We start from the raw sequence: 18,577 nt of genomic DNA, 5'->3' as shown, positions 1-18,577 counted from the left end.
TCGACCGTTCGTGTTATGGGTAAATCTTCCACTCAACAGGAGCTATTAGTAATTAAGCCTTGGCAGGGGTGGGGGGAGTCAAAGGTTATATGCGGACTTCCGACTGCGTGGGGGTCGGTGTCCCTTGACACGGGTCAAACGTACGTTGATGCTGTCGGGGTCAGGACTCTCACTGCAGGGACAGGACATGCAGACGTGGCATGAGGGAGGCAAACAGACGCCCGCAGAGATGGGGTGGAACTGGAGGGGTCAGCGTGGTGCTGTGACCTCTCACGCCTGTGCACGTGCAGCGTGTGCCCGCGTGCAGGCGTGCCTGTCCTCCGTCTCCGAAGAAAGGGCCTAGAAACACGGGCATCCTGATGGCAGTGAGCGCGCCGTGCACCCAAGATATCGGTCTCTGAAACCAGTCCCCGCCGGGAGGAGCCTGGGCCCTCCAAACGGCCGACTCCAGGGTGGAGACAGAGAGGCCCGAGGAGCCTGGGTGGGACTCCTTGTGCCAGGAGGCAGGGAAGTGCTCAAAACCTTAGCGACGCGGCAGGCAGCCGGGACAGCACGGCTTGACAGCCCCCCCCCCCCCCAGGGGTATCTGCAGTTTGAACACCAAGGCAACCGACAGGGCAGCTCACGGCCCATCGGGATCCGGCAGCAGTCCACGCGTGCCGGCTGACGACTGGGGGCCACATCTAAACACTGAGAACTGCCGATGACAGGTAAGTAACGAACGCTCACGAGAAACAGGCAACGGGGGAAGGCGGGCGCCTGCTGAGTGGCGGGCGGCCGCAGCAGGAATCACCAGTGGGCGCTGTGTCGGGGAGGTTTGGGGAGGGGCCCGCACAGCCTGCTAGTCAGCTTCGGTGGGAGAAACAGTAACTAAAGGTCAGGAAGCGCCACCTCCTTCCGAGGCACTCAGGCCGGAGGCCAGGTGCAGGAAACTCCCTCTGGAATGGCTCAGGAAAGACAGCCTGCGTCTCCGCACACGTGTGTAGCGTGTGCGCGCATGTGCACGGTGTGTGGGCATCGTCTTCAGTGCCTGGTGAAGTCAGACACGTGTCAGGAACTCAGTAAACACTGAGCAAAGTGGGAAAGTGCCCAAATCACTTAAACCAAACGCAGGTGGAAGCAGTCTGTGGCAGCATCACCTGAGATCAACAATAAGAAGACATTTACAATTTGACTCTCACTCTTTTTGAAGGAGTTTATCTCCTAAAGCCTCATCTGAAATGGAAACGGCTGAGACCACAAAGGAGGCCCCGCCCCGAGGGCTGGGTGCTGAGTTTCTGCGGTTACGCTGCCCCAGGGGGACGACTTTTCAGGGGCCGAGAGGCCACAGCCTGCTGCCCAGAAGCAGCTCCGCGGGCAAGATCCACATCCCACTGCGGTCTGGACGGTAAACGGCATCCCACCCACCGTCACCCTGGCGGGGGTGCCAGGCCCCTCGTTCTCACAAGCGGCGGGCAGCATGGACGTGGGTGCCCCAGCTGTGGCTGTGGACGCGCCCCCCTGAGGGCACCCCCGTGGTCCTCTGCGCGTTTCCCGTCTCGTCCTGCCGATGTTTCTGGAGGGCCTCTGGCTCCTCCTCAGGAAGGCCCGAGAAGCCTCTCCAGAAGCACCAGCTTGGTCTGTAGGTTCACGTCAAAGGGGGGCAGCCGGCTCAGGTTGAGGCTCAGACCGGTCGTGCCTGGGACGCTGGCCAGCACCCGGTGCGTGTCCCGGTAGGGGGCCAGCTGCGCGGGGGCGGCCTCCACGAGGAGGTGCGTGTAGGCCAGCATGCGCTCGGAGCCGGGCTGCACGTCCTCTCTCTTCTCGTACCTGCAAACGAGAGCAAGGCTGTGCACTGCGGGGTCCGTGGCGGCCCCGGGCGCCCGTGCACGAGACGAGGACGTACCTCCAGGCACTGTTGACTTCCAAAAACCGGGACACACCTGTCTGGGCAGCGGCCACATCGATGTGCACAACGACATCTGTGGAAACCGCGTCTGCTCGGTTAGCGCTGCGAATCCGGCACCTCTGGCCAGAGCCGCAGCCGGTAGCGGGGGGCCGAGCGCCTACCTGTGCGGGAGGGCACCAGCTCGTGCAGCCTCTGCATCGCCACGCCGCCAGGGTAGTTGAAGTGGGACACGTACAGGCCTGTGGCCGAGTATGTGGCGTTCACCACGAGGTGTCCTATCACGAGGAGGGACCCCACCTTACACAGCCAGGACTTCTTATAGTTACTCAGCCTGTAAAGAGCAGTGCCCCTTGCGGGAAGGCAGCGGCAGCAGCAGAGCAGAAGCCCGCCGCCCGCTGTCACTGAGCGAGAGTCATCACCAAGCGACAGACGTGACACTGTCTCTCTGAAATTCCACCCAGATGCCATTTTAAAACTCAGATTACATTTTCAAGCATCCCACGTCATTACTTGGGTCAGAGCGTAGCCTCCGGGCCAAATACCGCGCTGCCTGCGCGTAGCTGAAGCGGACGGGATGAGGCCGCTGTCACAGTGCGCAGGCAGGACCGCGGAGCCCACGGAGCGAGGCACTCGGCATCTGTCCTTTACAGGCCAGTTGCGGGCTCTGTAGACTAGGGCTGGACCCTTGACCAAAGCCTGGCCAGGTGCCCAGTTAAACACATTGGTTTACCCTAAGCATCTTCCCCTTTGTGACCCGGTAAACCGCCCCCAGGGAAGCCCAGGCAGCAGCGTCTCGGTGGTGGCACTCACACACGGGCGCAGCCCCTGGCGGCCACGATATTGAGCACGGGGAAGGCATAGATGATGAAGCGCAGCTCCTTGTGCGGGAGAAGCGAGTACAGAGCCACGAAGCCCAGCGCCGGCAGGAGCAGTGCCAGGGCCCTTCTGTCCACGGCGCCCAGGGGCACGAAGAGCAGGCTGCAGCCCAGGCCGCGTGGCAGGGCCGAGTAGAAGTACCAGAGCAGCGGCGAGGTCTGCGGCAGGAGGGTTAAGGAGGCCACGCGCCAGCCACAGCTGCCCGTCCCCGGGCCGAGCTCAGGCGGGAGCCAGGAGCGTGCGGGAGATGCAGCCCTGACGGCGCCCCTGCCTGCAACACCCGGGACCCCCGCGCCTCGGGCCACGGCGTGACCGCTTCAACACGCGGACAGAGGCTGGGACTCGGGTGTCGGTGCCAGAGCCTGGCCGTGGATGGCGAGTGCGGCTGTGCAGAGTTCTTTAACTTTTCCCTCCATTTTTCACCATAAAAACAGACTGTCCCAGAGTGATGGGCCCACTCGGGACTCAGTATTCTATTTGCGTGCGTTTAACTACTCCAGAATAAAATGTGAAAGAAAAGCAGATCACCACGAGGACAAAGGAGACACCTCGGCTACAGACAACGGGTGGCGGCCACTGGGCCAGGGGAGGCCCGGACTACGGGGAAGAAGGCGCCAGTGCTGGCGCTGCAGCAGCTGCCGTGCTCCATCAGGTGCGGACACAGGAGGAGAGTGGCTCACGGCACAGCCCCGCCCCGTGGGCCATTGTGCAGACACTGGAAGGATACGCCCCAGTTGGAACTTTTGTTCAGGACGGTGTTGTACCAGAGCACCTTTCCTTCTGGCCATACGAGATAGCGCCAAAAATAGGAGTCCACGGCCACCGTCAGCCCTAAGAAAAGAAGACCTCAGGAAAGAACACGGCCACTTGGGAAGCTCGGATCTCGACGCAGCTGGCTGAACGGCAGCTGCGGAGTCCTGGTCACAGGTATATGTTCCCGAGACGCAGGCCCGTCAGCACAGAAACCAGGAGCTACCAGCAGCTTCACGTAAAGGAGCTGAGGCGTCGGGACCTACCCCCGAACGAGCCTCTTCAAGCAGGTCCCTCGTGGCCGCCTGGCCTGGCTGAGACACACAAGGAGAAGAGCCCCCGATGGAGGCCCCGGGCAGCAGGGGGTGGGGGACCCTTGGGCAGAGCAGCCAGGGACCTGCACCGAGACATTTTACCACCACTGAAGGTGAAGGTAATTTCATTTAACGAAAAACAAAAATAAGAAAACCTCCCAAATTTTGTCTCCATAAAACAAGACAAAGAAAGCACAGGCCCCCGACAGCGCAGCCGCGGTGACCCGACTCACCTAAGCAGAGGATCCCAGCCGGCACGGCGCAGCGCAGGGCCCGGGCCACCGAGACCTTCCGCAGGCAGAGCGGCAGCAGCAGCGCCAGGCCCAGGAGCAGGCTCAGCTCGGCTCTGAGGACCAGGATGGCGAAGGCCGAGAGCCGGACGAAGCGCGTCCACCTCTGCTGCAGCCAGGCTGCGAGGGCTAGCAGGACTGTAAGGCACAGGCCAAGAGGCAGGCCGCTTACTCCTCCCTCGAGAAAGCCACACAGAACCCTCCAGAAGACAGCTAGCACCTCTCAGAACCAGACCCACCAACGCGGGCCCGAGGCTGCACCGTGACAGCCCCCCCCTCCCCCGGCCCGCGTCCTGTGCTGTGACATAGCCCGAGGCACTTCCGCAGGCCAGATGGCCCCAGACGGCCCCAGACGCCGGCGTCCATGCCGCTTCCCGCCTCCTCCTCAGCCTCGCGCTCGCACGGCCAGCGCCAACCTCGGCCGCCTCCTCCCCTCTCCTGCTGCTGGCTGCCTCTCCCGCCCCGTCCCTCCAAGGTCCCTGCTCCCCGCACTCGGCCTCCCGAGGCTCCCGGAGCGTCCGCACCGGCCCCACACGCGGCTTGCCCTCCTCCCAGCTCCGCGGACCAGCTCCAGCTCCGGCCCTGCTCAAGAGAAGCCGAGCCCTGGCAGCCGGGCCTCAGTCCAGCACCGAGGACAGGGCCCTGCTCCCCTCGCAGGGTTTCTGAGACGCCTGGTGGGGAGCAGCTTTCGATGGGCAGACGCCTCGGAGGGACCCCCCGGGCAGGCCGGCCGGGTGGCTACATACCCACAGGCAGGGCCAGCACGTTGGGGAGTGTCCGCGTGCAGTAGAACATCAGGTGGAACTGCGAGGCCGTCACACAGCAGAACAGCGTGGCCACCGTGGCCCCAAACTGCCGCCTCACTTCTTTTTGTAAAGTCCAGAGTCCAAAGATCACGCCAAGTCCAAGGACGGCCCTGACTGAACAGAGAGGGCGCCGTGTGTGCGACAGCGGCGAGGCGGGGCCCTCAGCGACCACCGGGTCTCGAAATGGCCCTGAGGGAGGGGAGCTGCCTTCGGTACTAAAAACGGGCTGGGTGTACACAGCAGAATAGTACTCAGCCATAGCGGAGGAAACCATGCCACTGCAGCAACGTGGAGGAACCCAGAGGTAATCAAATTAAGTGAAGTCAGTCGCACAGAGGAGGACAAATACCACATGGACTCACTTACGTGTGGAATCTAAAACGTGACACGAATGAACCTATATACACAACAGAAACAGACTCACAGACGCAGAGAATAGACGTATGGTTACCAAAAAGGAAGGAGGAGAGGGATAAATTAGGAGTTTGGGATCAACAGATACACGCTACTGGATATAAAACAGATAATTAACAAAGATACACTGTATAACACACGGAACTATATTCAGTATCTTATAATAACCCATAATGAAAAGAACCTGAAAAATATACACATAACGGAATCACTTTGCTGTACATCTGATACAACGCCATACTGCGAACAGCTACACTCAATTTAAAAAAACAGACACGTAAAACGAATGAGACTAAAATATGTTAAAGTGACAGTATATTTTTCACTGAAACTAGCATTAGGTGAATTTGTTCATTTTGTGTTTCACTCACTATTAACTGAATTCTTTTAATTTTGAGTGTGGTGGGCCACATTTCGTGTCCTGTCACATTGTTTATTAAACTTTTGAAACTGTCCAAAAAATGGGCTGGCCGTGGAAGACGGACAGCCTAGACCCTGGCCCCCGGATCCCAAGGCGGGGGCCTGTGGCAGTCAGCCGCTGGGCAGGCCAGGAGCATCAGGACGACAGCCCGGCACCGACCCCAGCGGCCCCGCCACCTGGCCGATACCTCCAGGGCCACGTTTACCAAGGACCTGATGCTCAGACGTGGCCCCCAACTCTCCCGTCCAAGGCTTCCTGGCCCCCACCATGTGACCACAAGAGCCTAGAGCGAGGGTGGATTTCCGTTTCCTCATCTTTCAAGAAGCAGAACTGCTTCTTCCCCAGGAATGTGCAATTCTTAAAGCTCTCCATACAGGCCGGACCAACCAGCCGTGAGATGTGTTTGACTCAGCTGGGAAACGTGCTGCTTCTGCTCGGGGGACGGGGCTCGGCCCCCACTGCAGTCACGAGGTCACAGCCCGGCGGGGCTGACGCTGTCCCCACTCTGAGTCCTTCTGCCGAGTGGCCGAGATTCCAACAGGTGGACCCTCCTGCACGAGGGACCCTCAACCTGGGTGACTGAGACCCTCTGACAACACTGCAGTTCTCCACCCCGTCCCCGTTTGAAGACCCCCTTACCTACTAGCTGAGAATAGAACTTGGACGTTTCCAAGAGCGAAAGCACGTAAACGGCGGGGCCGGAGAGTGCCGCGATCACCAGCGGCCCGAGGAACGTCCTGGGGACCACGCCAGGGAACTCGAGATGGTCAAACTGCGGGGAGAAGGGCAGGTCAGCAGAGGCCCCAGGAAGCGGGGGTCGATGCACGGCTTGGGCGGGAACTCACCTTCTCCACATCCAGCCGGTGGTAGAGCAGGTCGTGCATGGCCTGCAGGTTGAAGCTCTCCTCCACTTTGGTGTAGGGGCAGGCAACCAGGTGGACAGCGGCTACCACCACCAGCAGCCCCAGGAGCCGGCGCTGCTCGCCCAGGCCCGACGGCCTCTTCCCGGCCATTCTGCACGTCAGCCTCACGGACCTTCATCCACCGTCGGCACCGCCACTCGAATCGTTTTGAGAGAACAGAGTCGCAGGTCCCCAAGCTTCAAAACTCACACTCGAGTTAACACCTGGGAAATGTGTTTGGAGGGAATGGGAATCCTTTGAACTGCTGCAGCTTCTGTAATCTGAAAACACATCAAAATAGAACGCTGAAAGAAAAATCACGCCAGAGAAGCTTTCGTACTTTAACCAGCCTTCTTACGCTTTAAGTTGTGTGAATACTTTTCCAGGAAGAAAGACCTGAGTGGCAGGACCCGACTTTAGTCCACTGTGCAGCCGGGCCCTGGGCCAGCCCGGCGCTGGAGGGCAGCAGGACGACCCCCGTGCTCGAGAAGCTGAAATCTGGCCGGAGAGTTAGGAACAAGCTGGGCTCGGCCCGCACGGTACTGGCCGAGGGAGACGGGCCGGGAGGCTGTGAAGTAGAAGGGCGGGAGGGGTGCGCCTGGAGAACTGCAGAGGGACAGCCACGAGAGGAGAGGAGGTGAGGCGCAGGGCTCGGGGCACCAGCAAAGCCCTGCACCCCAAGGATGGTGAGACAGGGCCGCGGACACCCACCTGCTGTGTTCTGAACTTCACCCCCTGAGCCTCTTAGAGCCCCGGGGAGCACCACGCTGGTCATGAGCACAAACTCGTGGATATGGCAGAAAGCAAGAGTGTGTTCCTGGGAGGGTGGGGATGCAGACAGATGTGCCTGCAATGGGCCACCCAAACACCAACGGCATTTTGGGGGGCACCCCATGCCACGAAGCTTCCTGAGAAAACCATGGAAGTGTCTGGGGCAGTTCCTACTCATGGAAGACCTCCATCTTTCAATCTGGCGAGGGAAGGAAGATGGCAAACTCTTCCTCTTTCTGGCTTGTCTGAAAACAGGTTTGCTTTTATTTGATCAAAACCAGAAGGGCAAGAAGTGAAAGGAGAGAACCACGGTGCTTACTGTTTGCTAAAACTACTTTTTGGTTCGAGGGAGAGGTATGAAGTCTGTACTCTCCTAAGATAGCAAGTGGGGAATCAACAACTGGGGGAACAGGAATCCTGTCGGATATGGTGGTGAGGTGAGGGAAGTAAGGGGGTCAAAGGGCTCTAAGAATTAAGAATTACCAAAATAACGTGCAGTTCCCAGGGAAGAAACAGAACTTTTCTCTTACCAGATGTAAGGGCGGGATTTTTCTGTCCCCCGCTGCCCACTGTAACCTCAGCAAGGATGGACTCTGGTCATCACAGGGGCCATCTGTCTCCCCTACTGGGCTCACAGCCTGAGGGCAGGGCTGACTCACTGCTGTATCAGCACAGCCTGGCGCATAGCAGGTGCTCAATAAACTACTTGAAGAAGAAATTCATAAAAACTAAGCGTGGATCTCATCACACCAGTTTACATTTTCATTAAAGAAACGTTCACGCTTTAATTTCCAGTGAAGCCGAAGAGACCACGGAACGTTCATATACTACTCTCTGTTCTCTTACTGTTCGAGAGGAAAAAAGAGTCTAAAGAACTAGGAAGCATCTCTAAGGCCAGGCGGTTGGAGCAGCTGCACAGGTGCTCCGTGGCAGGGACCTCGCTCGGGCTCACAGCTGTCCCAGGCCAGTCCCTGCACACCCCACTCCACACCTCTGCCCAGAGGAGGTTCCCCTGCGGGAAGATCTAGACTCTGTTACTTCACGAGCTGTGGGCCCAAACCCCGCTCCGGGCCCCAGGAGCTTCTCACCCAGATGAGAGTGTGCTCTGTGCCGATGACCAACGGCAGAAACCAACCGGCAAAGCAGCTGACGTTGGAAGGCGCTAGCGGCACCCTGCATGCCCACCCGGGACCACGAGGAGACAAACAGGACATAAGCAAGTACAGAAACCATGGTCAACCCCCACCGGGCCCGAGACGCTGAGCAGACGCACGTGCTTGCAGCTGTTCGGGTTGTTAATCTGAGGCACCCACAGGCCAAGACAGGCCGCGCCTTTAAAACACGTAGTTTATAGGATGGTGACCCCTCAGATTAGGTGCAAAGGGCTTCTTGTCCCCGTCTATTCGGATTCTAAGGTCTCTACTGAAACTGGTCAAGTCAGATGCTCACGTTATTAATCCCTGGCTGGAAACACAAAGGAACTGGTACAAATTCGGCCAGAGAAAACTCTATCATTTGTACTGCTTCCTTCTGGCAGTTCTGTCCTACTAGAAACCAGGTAATGCCCACTTTCGTTCTTCCTAACTTAAACCACGGGTTCCAGTGCCAATTGCCTCGGGCACGTGGGGAAATGCAGATGTCTGGAACCCCAGAAACACACTCATCAGGCCCCGGGCAACGAGCCCCAACCCTAGGTGAGGAGACTGCCCCCAGGTGAGGAGCCCAACGGTCGTCCCGCGTGGCCACGCACGGTGAGGCCCAAGGAGCACCGCGAGAGCGCCGGCCCGGGGTCCCCGCATCCCGTCCCAAGAGCCCCAGCCGCGCACGCTGACCTCGCCGGCCCACGGCGCGGTCCCTCGAAGCGCGTCCGCCTGGGCTGCCCTCAGCCGGAAGTTGGGTGGCGGAAACCGAGAATAGAGGCGACGCCCTTGCCCGAACCTAACATGGCCACTAAACCCCGGCTGCCGTCGCGGCGGGCGCCCTCTCTGACCGGAGTAAAGATGGCCGCCGCGGGCGGTGCAGGGGAGAAGCCGGCGCGAGGGGCGGGCTCGGATCTCCACGCCCCCTGTGCCCAACCCGGCGTCCCGGCTGGACGCTGACCCGGGGCCTTCCTATTGGTCGCCTCTCGTGGCGAGCCCGGATTGGGCCACATGGGGACGGTGTGGGCCGAGCCGACCAATAGCGATGGAAAGGCTGGCGCGGGGCGGGGCCCCGGCCGGCGCCGTCAAGTAGCCCCGGGAACGGCCGGCTCTTCGGAGCCGGTGGGCGGCCGGAGGCCGGAGCGCTCGGCCGGTTCCCGCTGGACCTCGGCCAGTGCCCGTGCGGCCGCGTTCCGCAGCGCTGTCCACGTCGGCCAGCCATGCGCCCGCCGGCCCCGGCCGTGCTGGGGCTGCTGCTTCTGACGCTGCTGTCGCCCGGCGAGGCCACCAAGAAGCCGACGCCCTGCAAGCGATGCCGGGAGCTGGTGGACAAGTTCAACCAGGTGGGCCGATCACCCCGCGGGGACACGAGGCCAGGGGTCTGGCCGCGGTCTCCCCGCCATGGACCAGGGTCACCCCCCCATGGACTAGGGTTGTCCCGCCATCTACTGGGGTTACCCCCTCCGTGAACTGTGGTCACCATACCAGGGACCCAGGGTTGCCCCCACCATGGACTGGGCCATCCCACCATGAATCTGGGGTCATTCCACCATGGACTGGGTCACCCCACCATGAACTGTGGTCACCCCACCATAGACCGGTCACCTCACCATGGACGGGGTGAGGCAGCAGTGCTGAGCTCTGTGCGGGCCGTCTCCCCGCAGGGAATGGGTGGACACAGCAAAGAAGAACTTTTGGTGGTGGAAACACGGCTTGGGAGGAAAAGACGCTGTCCAAGTATGAATTCAGGTGGGCGCCCTGCTCTTACTGGCCCAGCGCCTGCCTTTGGTGCCTGACGTGTTCCTGGGAGCGTTGACAGACACAGAGCGTCTCTTGGGGCTTGTCACCTGTCCTTGCCTGGGGCTGGCACACTGGTTCCTGGCTGGCCTTTTGGCTCGCACACTTGTCCCGCTCGGCCTCCACTCGGCAGACACGGTGGTTTCTTAAAAACATAGGTGGGGTAAATCCCTCCTGCCCCCGCCCCCGAGCTCCGGCCTCCTCCGGCCCCAATTGCAGGGCTTCCCCTGGCACACCCCACACCCGAAGTCCCACCGTGAGCACGGACAGGCCTCCCTGACCAGCCCCACACTCCATGTTTAGTTCTCTACCCCCGGCCCCAGTTGGGTGTTTGCTGAGGGTCTTTTTTCACTGAAGTGCCACTGTAGTCGTGGCCTGGCCGCAGGTGGGGCCTCGGGACATCCCTGGGGAATGGACGCTGACCGCTGAGGTGCCCCTTGCCCCGGCCTCGCTGTGCTGACGGCCTTGTGTTTCAGCGAGGTCCGCCTGCTGGAGATCATGGAGGGCCTGTGTGGGCCCAGCGACTTCGAGTGCAACCAGCTGCTGGAGGAGCACGAGGGGCTTCTGGAGACCTGGTGGCTGTGAGTGCCTGCGTCCCCGGGGACCAGTGCCAGCGACTCCTGGCCTTTGAAATGATGTCAGGTTTAAAAAGCTACAAGAATAGTAGGGGTTTCCACACACCTGTTTTCTTCCGTACCCGTGTTCCCATCCTTATCACCAAAGCGCGACCATCCAGACGAGGGTGTCAGCTGGAAGAGCCTTTTGGCACCCAGACCCTCGTCTCCCAGATCCCATGATACTCAGAAGCACGTTATGTGTTCAACTGTGTTTCTGTTTTGAGGAAATCTGCCGCGTGAGATTTATTGAACACTTTTTAAAATCCTCAGGAAGAAGAAGTATCCTGACTTATTTGAATGGTTTTGTGTGAAAACACTGAAAGTTTGTTGTGCTCCAGGAACTTACGGGCCAGACTGCCTGGGTGAGTTTTCTGCGGGGACTCGTGCGCGTCCTGTGTGTTTCCGGTTAGCCCTGTCGTGATTCCCGGCTGGGCAGGAGCTCGGGTGGGAACGTGGGCCCTGTGCAGCCTCCTACCAGCTGCAGCGATCTTCGCCTCTGGGTATCTGGTCCCAAGTATGCTCCTAATTCAGGGCTCCACAGAACCCCTGGTCGCCCACCTGGGTGCCGCCCTCTGGGTGCGGGGAGGTGGTCCATAAGCAGCGAAGCCTGTGTGAGAGGCCGGGGCCAGGGGCGTCCAGCCTCCGGGGGTGAGAGACTGAGTGAAGCCACGGCTGCCGCCCAGGCGTCACCAGAATGTTCACGTGGATCAACTGGGCATGGGGCACGATGCTGGCGCTCAGGCCCCACCCTGGCCGAGGCTTCCCCAGCCTGTCCCGCCAGTGTGGCGTCACAGCGCGGGCCCTCACTGTCCCGTCCTTGGCCCCGTGTCCCGCGTGAGGCAAGCCGATGCCTCCTCCAGACACCTCGCCAGTGTGGGGCTCCTATGCTCCCAGACAGAAGGGGTGAAGCAGGGCTGGGGTTTCAGCGAGACGCAGAGAGCTGTTTTTATGAATGTGTCGCGGGCTGCGCTCTGAGCGGGCTCGGGGTCCCCGCAGCCTGCCAGGGTGGGTCCGAGCGGCCCTGCAGCGGGAACGGCCACTGCAGCGGAGACGGCAGCAGACAGGGCGACGGGTCGTGCCAGTGCCACCCGGGGTACCGGGGACCGCTGTGCGCCGACTGCATGGACGGCTTACTTCAACTCACTGAGGAACGAGACGCACAGCATCTGCTCAGGTACCCGGAGCTGCCTGTGTAGATGGGAGGGGGACCCGGTGACCGCTGACCCAGGCTTCTGGGAGCTGAGGGGGAAGGCGTGGGCCCTTGTACGACGTAAAGAAGGGACATGACAGGACCAGCAGCCGGGGATGGTCTCACTTCCTGTCCCCAAACAAGCCCCAGGAGGGACGTTTGAGTTGCTTACCCGTGATGTCCTTCTGGAGAAGGGCTCAGAGGGTGGACAGTGTGGCACCTCCAGCTCTGTGACGTCCACGCCGGTCCCGGGGCCCCGGACCTGCACCTGGAGTGTCTGGCCCGAGCTTTGCTCTCCTCGCGGCTGTCCCAGCAGGAGGCTCGGGTGTCCTTGGGCGCAACTCGGGGATCAGAGGCTGGTGTCCCCGCTGTCACTCAGGCTTAGGGTCTCGGAGTGAGCAGAGGCAGGGCCGAGTCTGGCCACGTCAGGGCACCAGCAGGGTGGGGAGGTGGCCCAGGTGAGAACCGGGACAGCGGAGGCCACACAGTGTGACCTCCTGGCCCCAGGTCCCTGTGTAGAGGACGCGCCGTCTTGGTCACCCTGGTGTCGGGTAAGGTGGGCTCTCCCACCTGGGTCTTCAGAGGTGCCCTGGCTGTCGTTCTGGGCGCCCCCGTGAGTTCTGAGATGGGCCGTGGGGTTGCACGGATGGAGCCTTCTCGGCTGTGATGGCACGCTTCTCCCTTGTGGTTGGGGAGACCCATGCCCTGCTCGTGAGGCTGCGTCAGCCCAGGATGGCGTCCTCTGACGGGGTGTAGATGTGTAAGTCCAGGGAGGAAGCCACGAGGCGCACCCTGTCTCGATGTGTTTTCTTGTTGGTTGTCACTGATGTACAGGAAGACCTTTTGGGCGTCAGCAGTCGTGTTGAATTCTCCCGTCAGGGCTGGCGGTGAGGCTGCGCTCCCTTGGGCATCCCCGTGGAGAATGTGCTGGGTGCCTGGGAGGCCAGCCCCTCCGATTCCTACCCCCCGGCCTTTCCCGGGCCCAGAACGTCCACGCGTGTTGGCGGGCGGCATGCACACACCCAGCTGGGTGTGGGCTCCAGCATTTGGGAGGCTACCTCTGCCAGGTTACGAGCAATTCCTCTGGAGTCCTTGTTTGCTGAGAATTTTATCACCCCTGGGCATGGAAATCCCCGTGTGTTCTCTTCTCTCCTTAAGGTCAGGGATGTTGTGAATCACACGAGTTTCTCTGTCGTTGAATGTATCTTGCTCCGCTCGGATTTTTTGCTGGTTTGCGGTTTTTGTTTTCACCCTATGAATGTCAGCTCCTAACTTCCGAAACGCCCTTTGCATCGAGTTCACTCCTGAGACGGGATCCCCACCTACTGACGGCCGTCCCACCTCTGCCTTCCAGCCTGTGACGAGTCCTGCAAGACGTGCACGGGCCCTACCAACAGAGACTGCGGCCAGTGCGAAGTGGGCTGGGCACGGGAGGACGACGCCTGCGTAGGTGAGGCTGGCGGCTGCCCTCCCCCACCCTTCCCCCCACTCTCTCGTGGCATCTGCGCAGCCCCCAGCTACCCTCAGGACACCCCACTCCTGCCCCCTGCCCCCTTCTTACTCGTGGGGAAGCGGCCTCTGACGTTCCAGGCTGCATTGTAACGGGCCACAGCGTGGAGCTGGGCTTGCCTGCCTGTGGGCTGGTTGCTCATGTGAGGCCCCTCTGTGGCCTTGGACTCTGGGCTGGGAAGGTGGCCCCTGTCCCCCTTCCTTGCCGTCAGGTGCCCCCGGTGGTCCTGTTGGCTCAGGGCCCGGGAGGGAAGCCTGGGACTTAGGCGCAATCGTGTGTCCTCGGGCCCTGGTTTCATAAAAGAGGACAGACGTGGGGTGGGGGGCTCTGGCCGGCAAGTGGACACGCAGGGCGTGGGCAGCCTCTGACTGTGGTGGACCTCTGCACGGCCCCTCGGTCTGGAGGCCCTAGCCGTGGCGCGTGGCTCTCCCTGTCCACCGTGCCCAGCCAGCTGGGGCCCCGCCTGTTCCCGGGGTGTCTTCTCGAGCTGCAGCCCTACAGCCCGGCCGCCAGCATCTCGGCCCTGCCCGAGTCCATGCAGGCCCAGGTGCTGGCGGGGACGGCGGGTTGGGGTGGGTGGCCACCAGGCTGCCGTCCTCCCGCCAGGGCCTCGGTTTTGGTCTCATTCTCACAGCTGCTCAGCTTCAGGCAAGTCGGGAGCCTCACGTCCCAAATTGAATGGGAGGGTGGTGCCCGCCCCCCAGCCCCGCCTTGGAGCTTCACCGAGGCCCCGGGGAAGCACTCACGGGTCAGCCGCTGGTCCCCACCTGCACACGGAGGCCCCCGAGGATGACTGACCGTGTGTCTCCCCACGGCGGTCCCTCTGGCCAGCGGTCGGGGCGCGGCTGCCGCCCACAGCTGTGCCGTCCTCTCCAGATGTGGACGAATGCACGGCAGAGCCGGCCCCCTGCGAGGAGCAGCAATACTGCGAGAACCTCAACGGCTCGTTCGTGTGCCAGGGTGAGCGCGCCGCCCGGCCTGCCCGCTGCAGCACGCCTTCCCCCGAGATGTTTGTGGTGTGCCCGCAGGACCCCTGTATGCTCTGCCTACTTAAAACATTGAAGGTGGCACACAAGTGATAGATGTTTCCTGAAGAAGAATCAGAGAATTCAGATAAGTTTGAAAGAAGTTGGCAAGCATCCAGTCCCTGGGGAGGGCCCTGGCAGGCCGGTCGGGGCAGTGCTGATCTGAGCAGCGCCTCGCTACCTGTCTGCTTTTCATTCAACAGTATCGTGACCGCCTTTGCACGTCACATTTCTGTACGTCGTGTTAATTATCTTGGAGCATGCTGTGATTTCACGGTTTTCTTCAGCAATCTGTATCATTGAATATTTGTCATACACGGTTTCCCACAGTTACAAACTTTAAAACCCCTGTAGGAAAAGCTTTTACATTCTTCGTTATTTTCTTTGGATGAGTTTCCGAGTTGGTCAGTTCAAGGGAATGTGGATTTTAGGGCCACCCAGCCCCCGAAAGGTTGAAAGGTGGTGCCGATTCCTCGCCTTCCCCCCCGCGTTGCCCCCTCACCGTGTCCGCGGCCATGCCGTCCTGTCCCATGTTTGTGGACACACAGCTTCAATGAGACGCCCCCCAAAGCATCACACGTTCTCTGCCGTTGTTGGCACCAAGCTCCTAGCAATGTCACAGCTGGAGGCGGGTTTTGTTTGAGAGAAGATGCTGCCCCCCATCCTTCCCGTGACAGAGGTCATGGAGGGGCCCATCACTGCTGCTCCCGCAGCCCGGCCTGCACCGAGGTCCCTCAGCAACACAGGACCAATGGTCAATCGGTCAATCGCAGCAAGTGTGCACTTTGCCTCAAGCCCACGCTGTCTGCTCCCCAGCGCCCCCGGGATGGGGACACTGGGCTCTCCCGGCCGCAGAGCCTCCACCATCTTGTGTGTGGTTTCGGGTCGCACTTTGCCCACAGGATGGGGGTCTCATGTCGTCATCTCCCTCCCCTCTTGTTTCCAGAGTGTGATTCTACCTGCGTGGGCTGCACAGGGGAGGGTCCTGGACAGTGTAAGGAGTGCCTCCCCGGCTACTCGAAAGAGAGCGGCCAGTGCGCAGGTCAGCGGGCGCATCTGCGTTCAACTCCGGGGGCGGGAACCTTCCAGAGGCCATGCGCGCTGGTGGGGACGGGACCCTGGGCTGCAGACTCCGATTCTCACGCGCCCATGGGGGTGGGGGCCGAGCAAGGGCCCTGCAGGCTCCGTCTGGGCATCCACCTCGACAGTCAAGCCCGGCTTGGAACCCCGGGTGGAGAACCACCGGGCTCCCGCCCTCACGTTTGCCTGGACCGTCTCTTCTTCCCGCCCCCGACGGCCTGGCTCTGGGGCTCCTGTTAAATCCTCCCCTCTGTCTCCTTTCTCTAATGGGATGGTTCCATCTCTGCGCTTTCTGTGTGTGAGGGAATCACGACGTGTGAATCCCTCGATCCCCAATGTGCATGTTTGCTGAACGAAGTCACCTGGTCAGTGGAATGTGTTTATTTAGACATTGACGAGTGCTCGCTGGCGGAAAGGCCCTGTCTGAGGAGGAATGAAAACTGCTACAACACACCTGGGAGCTTCGTCTGCGTGTGCCCGAGGGCTTCGGGAGGCCGAGGACATCTGTGTGCAGACGGGGCCGGCGGGGGCCGGTGAGTGACTGCTCACCCCACGGCCACCCTCTGCCCTCTGCCCTTTGCCCTTGGCCGCGGGGCCTGGGTGCGCTGCCACCTGTCCCCCAAGTTAAGAAATTTACACAAAAAGTGGCCCTGGGATGATGGGAGCCGGGGTTCCTGGAAGACAAGAGCGTAAAGTCCTCTATGGGGACGATAGCCCCAGGGGACTCCCTCTTGTATGGATGGAGGGAGGACACAAAGGAAGGTCAGCAGATGGGGCCACCAGCTGAGCAGCCCCCGGGTCTGCCTGAGACATGGGCAGGGAGGTGGCGGGAGGGGCAGACGGCTCCACGGGGGCTCCTGGGAGCCGTGACAAAGCGCCACAGACCCGGCGGCTTCAACCCCAGAGGCGCGTTGTCTCCCAGTCCCTGGAGGCTGGATGTCTGAGATCAAGGTGTCGGCAGGGCTGCCTCCCCCTGAAGCCTGTCGGGGAGCATCCTTCCTGCCTCTTCTGGCTCTGGTGGCTGTCACTCTTGGCGTCCCTCCAGCCTCTGCCTCTGTTTGTCACATGGCCTTCTCCCTGGAGCCTGTGTCTGAAGTTCCCTCTACTTATAGGGACACCAGCCATTGGGTCAGGGCCCACTCCAGTGAGTTCTTAACCTGCGCACCTGCAGGGACTCTATTTCCAAGTAGGGTCACGTTCACAGGCACCGGGGATTAGGATGCCAACCTGTCTTCTTTGGGGGGGACACAGTTCTTCCACAGTCATCTCATACAAGTTCTAGAACAACAAGGAGAACGGGAAAGAAGCCACGTTAAAAAAGACAATGGCTGAGGAGTTTTCCCAAAGCAGTAAGACGGCTGAGGCTCCAGAAGCTCCCTGGGTCCCGGCAGGATAAAGAGAAGCTAATCCACACGTAGACGCCCTGTAGGAACCGAGGGGCCTGACAGTCAGCGAGGGCCGCGGAGGGGCCGCAGCCACGCACTGTCTGTCCCCACACATCACGCAGGCTGTTGTCTCGTCCCAGCTGGTTCTGGGGGCACCTCATCGGCTCCCATCGCCCGTCTCTCCCACAGCGGTGTGGCGGCTCTGGGGTGCCGTCGGGACACCCCAGCCGTGGGGTGCTTGGGGCTGCTGTATCCAGAGGGAGCCTGGAGCCACCCCATGGCCATGGGCAGCGTGTCCACACGTTACCACGGCCCAGCGCCTGCCTTGTGGCCGCGTCCTCAGGACCTTTCGTGCTAGGATTTTACGGACCGATCTGTTTGCTTTCTGACAGAAGTCACAGAAGCAAGCCCAACACAGCTGCCGTCCCATGAAGATTTATGATGTGCATCCACGTCGGAAGTCACACCCTTCCTTTAAATTATTCAGACTGTCTCCTGGACGTGGCCCTTCATGTCACCACCGTCGCTCCAGGGGAAGCTGCTTCCATTGAAACGGCTGATGCTTATTTGACCCTTAAAGCTGCATTTCTTGGTTGTTCTTAAACAGATTTGTATATTTTGATACCGTTCTTTATAATAAAATTGGCCACTGAAGGTAGTTGGGCAGACAACAGGTGTGCGTTTTTCTCCTTGGAAGCGTGTGGACCTTTAGAATGGAGTTTGCCCCGTCCTGCTGGAGCCCCCAGGCCTGCGGGGGTTTTTGAGGCAGCACAGCCAGGCTGTCCCCAAGGGGCTCCTGCCACCACCCCCCAGGCTTGCAAGCACCATCAGAACCTTAACTGGGTGAGTTTCAGGGCCCCACCTTTGGGCCGCTAGAGTGAGTGTCGCCAGGGACCCTGGGGGCTAAGCTGGAGAAAACCTCAGTCGTGAGCCCCAGGGCCAGGTCGTCACGTGGGAAGAAGGCTGCATGGACCCCCCGCAGCCCAGCCCCAGCCCGTTCCCACCAGTCCGTGTGGCGGTCAGACCATGGCTTCCGCTCCAGCCCCCTAGGGCTGCCCCCCGGTGATTGCCCAGTGGCCACCATCCCACCCATTCCCCTCACTCATGCTCCCCCAGCCCCTCTGGCCTCCTGTCCCCCCCGCCCCCGCCAGGCCTCACGTCATCCCTGTAAACGTCTCCCACTGTCCTGGCGCCAGTGACCATCCATCTGTCCCCTTGCTGCACCTGTGCTCTCCGAGCCTGAGCTGGGCCCTCTCACCTGGGCACTGGGACAGGGCACCTGCAGGTGGGACTCTCCCTCAGGGGTCCCTACTGGGAAGGGGCGACCACAGCACCCAAGGGCCGCAGGCGCTGGCCACACCCCAGTGCACCCCGGGCTCTCCCCGGTCTCTCGTCTCTGCCAT

At 60.9% G+C, this 18,577-nt stretch overlaps 2 protein-coding genes across 10 annotated transcripts; one reads left to right on the top strand and one right to left on the bottom strand.

Moving 5' to 3' along the window:
- ALG12 (ALG12 alpha-1,6-mannosyltransferase) lies at positions 1 to 9,388 on the bottom strand. Of its 9 annotated transcripts, XM_032644873.1 has the most exons (12): positions 9,265 to 9,328; positions 8,521 to 8,605; positions 7,963 to 8,134; positions 6,605 to 6,942; positions 6,399 to 6,531; positions 4,865 to 5,038; positions 4,062 to 4,256; positions 3,492 to 3,595; positions 2,699 to 2,922; positions 2,050 to 2,219; positions 1,886 to 1,961; positions 1 to 1,809 (listed from the first exon to the last, which is right to left on the bottom strand). In XM_032644873.1, exons 4-12 carry the CDS (start codon positions 6,770 to 6,772, stop codon positions 1,578 to 1,580), a joined length of 1,476 nt encoding a protein of 491 aa, XP_032500764.1. In that variant the 5' UTR covers positions 6,773 to 6,942; positions 7,963 to 8,134; positions 8,521 to 8,605; positions 9,265 to 9,328; the 3' UTR covers positions 1 to 1,577. The 9 variants fall into 9 exon arrangements, with proteins under 9 accessions (XP_032500764.1, XP_032500765.1, XP_032500766.1 ...); XM_032644874.1 differs by lacking the exon at positions 8,521 to 8,605 and having other exon boundaries at positions 9,265 to 9,326; XM_032644875.1 differs by lacking the exon at positions 7,963 to 8,134 and having other exon boundaries at positions 9,265 to 9,314.
- A 253-nt stretch (positions 9,389 to 9,641) lies between these two features.
- On the top strand, positions 9,642 to 17,845 carry CRELD2 (cysteine rich with EGF like domains 2). The gene is given in 12 exon segments (XM_032644879.1): positions 9,642 to 9,914; positions 10,253 to 10,320; positions 10,845 to 10,949; positions 11,256 to 11,347; positions 11,982 to 12,115; positions 12,117 to 12,159; positions 13,529 to 13,624; positions 14,561 to 14,644; positions 15,656 to 15,751; positions 16,178 to 16,268; positions 16,270 to 16,322; positions 17,567 to 17,845. Coding segments are annotated over 12 exon segments (1,035 nt in total). The 5' UTR covers positions 9,642 to 9,791; the 3' UTR covers positions 17,617 to 17,845.
- Positions 17,846 to 18,577: the final 732 nt, after the last annotated feature.

The sequence above is a fragment of the Phocoena sinus genome, chromosome 10 (assembly GCF_008692025.1).
Source record: "Phocoena sinus isolate mPhoSin1 chromosome 10, mPhoSin1.pri, whole genome shotgun sequence".
Classification (NCBI taxonomy): Eukaryota; Metazoa; Chordata; class Mammalia; order Artiodactyla; family Phocoenidae; genus Phocoena; species Phocoena sinus.
The sequence above is the reverse complement of the archived record's forward strand: the minus strand, read 5'-3'. Positions and strand labels throughout refer to the sequence as shown.

What these genes read in the sequence shown, in the direction of transcription:
- ALG12 (XM_032644869.1), bottom strand. Translation starts at nt 6,772, where the DNA reads ATGGCCGGGAAGAGGCCGTCGGGCCTGGGCGAGCAGCGCCGGCTCCTG. An exon ending in GTTCTATTCTCAGCTAGTAG is followed by an intron (nt 5,039 to 6,398) that starts GTAAGGGGGTCT and finishes CTCTCTGTTCAG; the next exon opens with TCAGGGCCGTCCTTGGACTT. An exon ending in GGCTGGGATCCTCTGCTTAG is followed by an intron (nt 3,596 to 4,061) that starts GTGAGTCGGGTC and finishes TTCTTTTCTTAG; the next exon opens with GGCTGACGGTGGCCGTGGAC.